General features: G+C 39.0%; 1 protein-coding gene across 1 annotated transcript; it reads left to right on the forward strand.

Annotated features, from left to right (window-relative positions):
- The first annotated feature begins 470 nt into the window (after positions 1 to 470).
- Positions 471 to 5,605, forward strand: LOC131488795 (olfactory receptor 4P4-like). Its single transcript, XM_058690630.1, has 2 exons — positions 471 to 562; positions 4,629 to 5,605. The coding sequence occupies exons 1-2, from the start codon at positions 523 to 525 to the stop codon at positions 5,603 to 5,605; spliced, it is 1,017 nt and encodes a 338-aa protein (XP_058546613.1). The 5' UTR covers positions 471 to 522.
- Positions 5,606 to 6,650: the final 1,045 nt, after the last annotated feature.

The raw sequence follows: 6,650 nt of genomic DNA on the forward strand, positions 1-6,650 counted from the left end.
CATTACTATCGATGGTGGCTTTGGCAGCACTTGGGCTAACATCTGTCTAGAAATGCCTTTGGGAATATAATGACACAGAGCTTTCAAAGACCTATTAATTCTTGCCACGTCAGTTTGTATTCTGTTCCTCTGAACCAGACTGTCCTCGGGTGTAGACATAAAATAAATGCATGATTCCTAGGACCTAAATACTTGTGTTAGCTTTTGCAGGAATATAAAAATACACGTTGCTTATTTTTTCTTCCGAGCTCTTACTAAGAAGTTAAATCAGACTTCAATATTCCTGCTTTTCTGGGGGCTGAAGATCCACTTCTTCATCACTTCGTCTTAGTGAATGTTTGAAGTCCGCTTCCCTGGTAGACTGTAGAAGGTTTGAGACATGTTGAAATTTTCCAGATATTTGCAGAGAATTAACCTGAATGTGTTCGAATTATGGGTTTGTAAAGTCTCTGCAATGTATTCCAGATTTCGGTGCTAGAGACGAACTGGCAGAGTGAGTGTCCGAGGACAGAATGCTTCCTGATGCATGCCCAAGCTAACCCGACAGCCACTCCATCTCATGGTTAGTGAATTATCCTTGTCACCTTGGTTTGGGAAGGGTCCAACAACACATGTGCTAGGCTAATTGTGTGTGCGTATGTGTGTGTGAGACAGAGAGAGAGAGAGAGAGAGAGAGAGAGAGAGTGTGTTTTTAAGTATTTTGTTTGTTTCTTTTGTTTTTTTGAGAAAGAGGGAGTGGGGGCATCAGAGAGGCAGAGAGAGAGGGAGAATCTCAAGCTGACAGCACAGAGCCCAACGCGGGGCTCAAACTCACGACACTGAGATCACGACCTGAGCTGAAATCAAGAGTCAGACACTTAACTGACTGAGCCACCCAGGTGCCCCGATTATGTGTACTTTGTGTTTATTGTATATAATTTCATTTGAGGGCTATAACTTCTTTTGCAGCATAGGATAATTAGATTACGATAACAATGTTTTGGCATCCTTTAGTTTCAATTGCGCATTACCTACAAGCAAAATTCCCTTTCTGGGGAACAGGAGTAGAGCTAGATGAAGCATTTTCAAGTGGGCAGTGAATTTCATCGTGTCCCCAACTCTTGTTTAACGGCATCCTTCATATTACTATTAAGAAACAGACCAGCTTATACTTGAATATGTACAATAACAAATTGTTTTCTTTTATTTCAAAACATCTGCCCTCCTAAAATAGTTTTATCTGAGTCAACTATGGTAAGTTTATCTACATTCTGTTACACTAAGAGAAGATTTGAACGTATGATAGTAACTTGGAGTTACGTATAAGACCTTCTATTCCTTTATGGACAGCATGATCCACAAAGTACACATAATTTGGATTCAATAATACCAAAAAATACAGTAATCGTTTGAGTACACTTTTAGACAAACATGCTAATTGTAACATGCTAATAATGTAACAAATTGTTGTTTACCTGATCATACTTGTCAAATCCATGTTATGTATCTTCTTCTTTATTTCCTTACTTTTTCTGCTGGTCGAATGTGTGTGCATGACAATCTGTGGTTCTAACCTAATCAATCGCTCGGAGAGGAAAAACAGTGAGAGAAAAATGTTTTGAACCACATGTGTCTTGGGCTATTTCATATCACCTCATGTATTCCTCATCAAAATGCTGAATTTTGTAATGATATGTCAGTTGTAAAATGAGTGCGATGATGCTTAAAGAGATTAAAGAATTCACTCAAGGATTGCCCTGGTCAGTTTGAGATTCCAACACTTTCTATGTTGCTCCTGTTTCGGCCACTTGTTCAGTGGTTGCCCGAAGTCCTTTATTTATCCATTGTGATTTCAGTTTTCCCATAGGAGGGTTCCTTAGTATCGCTATATTGTTTGATGATAGTAATTCTCCTCAACTGATTTTTTCCCCTCTTCGCTTTCACCCCTGCTAACAGCATTGATCATACAGCATGGGCAGGGTTGCGAGCTATTATAGATTAAATTCCAATAATGATCTAGAAAACAAGCAGGCATTTTTTTAGTTTATTTATTTATTTAGAGAGCCTGCACAAGTAGAGGAGGGAGAGAGAGAGGGAGAGAGAGAGACAGAAAGAGAGAATCTGAAGCAAGCTCCAGGTTCCCAGCTGTCAGCACAGAGCCTGCTGTGGGGCTCGAACTCACAAACCATGAGATCACGACCTGAGCTGAAGTCGGACACTTAAGTGACTGAGCCACTCAGGTGCCCCAGAAAAGAAGGAGCAATCTTGATGAGGAATTTGCATTTTTGTAAGGCTGAAGGCAAAGAATTTCGAATGTTTTAGAATCAGAGAATTCTAGAATACATATCTATCTTAAATATTCCCTATCTCTTTACTTACAGAAATACTGGAAAGACACATGGGGTATCTGTGAACCCATCATCTTGCATATTTTTTTCTACTCCGATGAGGAATCAAAACAGTCTTTTCACTGCTGCCCTTCATGGCACCTCTCAGCACTCTGCCTTGGAACATAACCCCAGATTGAGGAAGAAGCAGGATTTCTGTCTTTTAACATTCATAGTGTATTACTTTTCAAACCTGAGAAATTACTTAGGTTCTCTCGAAGTTTCTTCTATCTAGAATCAGAGATTTGAATGGGTCAAGTGATTTCCATATGTATATTGCTCAGTCTACTGAAATAATGGTTGCCTGTAAATCAATTCGTTTTATATCAAGAAGTGTATCTGAAAATTAACATTATTTCTACCTAGTATCAGAGGCAACAGGTAGAAAGTGGGCCAATGCCCCTCACATCCTAAAACTTTTCAGTACTCCTTAGTGACTGCTAACTTCCGGACACTGTAACAATAGTTATTTTACTTTGTTGCATCAAGGGGTATAGAGATTCCTTGTTAGTGAGTCTGAAAGCAAAGTAGGAACAAACCGAAAATTTATACTTTTAGGAATGCAGAATTTTGACTAGTAATTTAAAATAGAATGGATGTCTTACAGTACGGGCCATTTAAAAAATGCCGTAACTGTCAACCGTTGGCCATCTAAAATCTTCTCAAAGACTATGAATAACGTAGATATTAAATTTGTGAGTTCCTAGAGATGATAGTTTCTTTTTTTAATGTTTATTAATTTTGGAGAGAGTGACAGAGCATGAGCAGAGGAGGGGCAGAGAAAGAGGGAGACACAAAATGCGAAGCAGGCTCCAGGCTCTGAGCTGTCAGCACAGAGCCCGATGCAGGGCTCAAACTCACGAACTGTGAGATTATGACCTGAGCTGAAGCCAGACACATAACTGACTGAGCCACCCGGGCGCCCCAAGAGAGACAGAATTTTAAGCAGGCTCCACACTCAGCATGGAGCCCACTGTGGGGCTTGATCCCATGACCCTGGGATCATGACCTCAGTTGAAATCAAGAGTTGGGTGCTCAACCCACTGAGCCATGCGGATGATATGACAGTATATATTTTTGAAATTGTATTTAACTCATAAAATATAAAAATGATAAATGAATAGATTTCCTGAGTATTTTTCAAAATTCCAGTCATTAATTGACATCTTCCTTTTGCTGTATAGTTTTCAAACACTCTTTGTTTTTTTTTTTTTTTTTTTAATTTTTTTTTCAAAGTTTTTTATTTTATTTTTGGGACAGAGAGAGACAGAGCATGAACAGGGAGGGGCAGAGAGAGAGGGAGACACAGAATCGGAAACAGGCTCCAGGCTCCGAGCCATCAGCCCAGAGCCTGACGCGGGGCTCGAACTCACGGACCGCGAGATCGTGACCTGGCTGAAGTCGGACTTAACCGACTGCGCCACCCAGGCGCCCCAAACACTCTTTGTTTTTTAATGTAAGAGCAATTCCATTTGTTTAACATGACCCATTGACAACGTTTGGCCAAAAAACAATGAGTAGTATGCTTTACACAAATTAAACTCCAGGAGTTCAAACTGGATGTTTAAACAAATGTGAATCTCTTTGGGATTCATTTCCAGAAAATTAAGGAAATGTACTCAGATAATTTTTAAAAATTTTTTTTTCAACGTTTTTTATTTATTTTTGGGACAGAGAGAGACAGAGCATGAACGGGGGAGGGGCAGAGAGAGAGGGAGACACAGAATCGGAAACAGGCTCCAGGCTCCGAGCCATCAGCCCAGAGCCTGACGCGGGGCTCGAACTCACGGACCGCGAGATCGTGACCTGGCTGAAGTCGGACGCTTAACCGACTGCGCCACCCAGGCGCCCCTGTACTCAGATAATTTTTAAAGAAGGAAAGATGATTTTATCCGTAAGTTACGAGAATTGAGAAATATGGGAGATTTTTTTTTTGTTTTACGTCAATGCGACTAAATAATATCATTAGCAGTTCTTTATCTAAGTATACAATTAATGGTATTAATGCTTTATTTTCCAAATAGCATTTAAATATTTAAGACAACTGCTAGTAATATTGGGTAAAATATATAATTATTCTCATTATTGTCATTACAAAATTATTTCATGACACATTTATAAAAGACAGCATTAAAAAGGTAGCCTAATTCAAGAAATCAATTGTTATCAACTCCAATTATGTCAGCATGTATTTTAATAAATTTTGTATTATCGTGTTCATACAGTTAATTCTCACCTCCAATTATGTTCTCGTTCTTTCAGAAACAGAAGTCCTTGTGAAAGCATACACCAAACTCAAATATATGAAAAGCCAGAGAAACATCTCAGAATTCATTCTTCTGGGACTTTCCTACGACGAGAACATACAAGTATTTTGCTTTGTCCTCTTCTTAGTCTGTTACGTCGCCTTGTTGGCAGGAAACCTGCTGATCCTCGTCTCCATTCGATGCAGCCCTCTTTTTCACCAACCCATGTACTATTTCCTCAGCCACTTATCCTTAATAGACATCTGCTATACCTCTACTGTTACACCCAAGTTAATTGCTGACCTGCTGGTGGAAAGAAAAACCATTTCCTATAGGAGCTGCATGTTACAGGTGTTTACAATGCACTTCTTTGGAGGCACCGAGATCTTCGTTCTTACCGCCATGGCCTTTGATCGCTATGCTGCCATCTGCAAACCTCTCCACTACGTGATTGTCATGAACAGGACAAGATGCAATCTGCTAGTCGTAGCTGCCTGGGCTGGTGGGGCCGTCCATGCCTTCCCTCTCTTTTCTACCGCGATTGGTTTGCCCTTCTGTGGTCCTAATGAAATTGATCACTACTTTTGTGATATTTTTCCTTTGCTAAAAGTTGCCTGCACCGACACCTACGTCACTGGTATCCTTGTGATTGCCTTTTCAGGTCTGGTCGCCTTAGTCACCTTTATTGTTTTATTTGTGTCTTATGGTATTATCTTATTCACTTTAAGAAATCTCTCAGCTGAGGGAAGACGCAAAGCCCTCTCCACCTGTTGGTCTCATATCACTGTGGTCGTCTTATTTTTTGGACCAGTAATCTTTATCTACCTTAGGCCACCTACTACTTTTCCTGAGGACAAAATATTTGCTCTATTTTACACGATCATTGCTCCTATGTTCAATCCCTTAATCTACACTCTGAGAAACTCAGAGATGAAAAACATGATGAGGAAAGTTTGGTGTCACACATTATTTTCAAAGGAAACACACAATTAACGTGAAGAAGCTTCTTGGCTACGCAACTTTGAGAAACGAAAGGGGGAGGTGTGAATGAAAAAGGTGGGGACTATCTCATAGATTTTGTAAACCATCACTCTTGTGAATGGAATGAATGAAAGCAATGGGACTAAAGTTTAAAGTAATCACTAAGCACATATTAATTCTTGCATGCCAAAATTAATTGGCAACTAAGTTAGTTTTATGGTGTATATGTAGGGTAACCTACATGAAAAAAACAATTGGGTCAAAGCAAATACACCAGTGGTATATTGATTAGTGAATTATAATGGAAAATATTTTAATGATAATTTTATTAAAACTTCAGATGTAGAAGCCAGACCACACAATGACAGACATTCTTGGGTAGTTCAGAAGTTGAAATCCAAAAAATAAGGCTATAATCTAAAATTAAATGAATTAACTTAAATTTCATGTACAACATGCATATATACAGCCTCTAGTTCATGTAGAAATCAGTTGTGCAAACAAATAAATATTTAGAGTAGAATCTGCTTTTAAGTGGTTCCTGGGGGTCAGCTCTCCTCATGTCCCATTGAAATCAATAATAATACGTAGTGACGACAGCATGAAAGTCTAGAATTCAGAATGCTGAAACACACTTACTGGTATTCCACCTACTGGGCAGAGTTTAACAACATTTCCCATTAACTTCAGAAACTATATCTATTAAAATTTAAGTGTTGACTCACTGCTATTTGCCTAAAATTGGTAAGTACATGGTTGGTCACTGGATCCTAAACCAAGACTTTTCCTACTGAAATGACAGAGAGAGAGAGAGAGAGAATAGCAAAAGATAAATAAGATGTGATCTAACCACAAAGTGAATGAAGAAACAAAATGCACTTTGGGTGCACACAGGTATTCATTGCAGGTTTATTCATAATCACCAGACGTTGGGAGCAACAACGATATCCTTCAGTAGGTGAATAAATCAACTATTGGAAATACGGAGAATGGAATAAAATTCAGCACTAAAAACGGAGCTATTAAGAAGATATACGCAGGAAACACAAATGCATAT

This window comes from Neofelis nebulosa, chromosome 10, assembly GCF_028018385.1.
Source record: "Neofelis nebulosa isolate mNeoNeb1 chromosome 10, mNeoNeb1.pri, whole genome shotgun sequence".
Classification (NCBI taxonomy): domain Eukaryota; kingdom Metazoa; phylum Chordata; class Mammalia; order Carnivora; family Felidae; genus Neofelis; species Neofelis nebulosa.

Excerpts from the sequence above, each read along its gene's own strand:
- LOC131488795 (XM_058690630.1), top strand. The coding sequence starts at position 523 with ATGCATGCCCAAGCTAACCCGACAGCCACTCCATCTCATG. Across the intron at positions 563-4,628 it reads GACAGCCACTCCATCTCATG|AAACAGAAGTCCTTGTGAAA; the intron begins GTTAGTGAATTA and ends TCGTTCTTTCAG.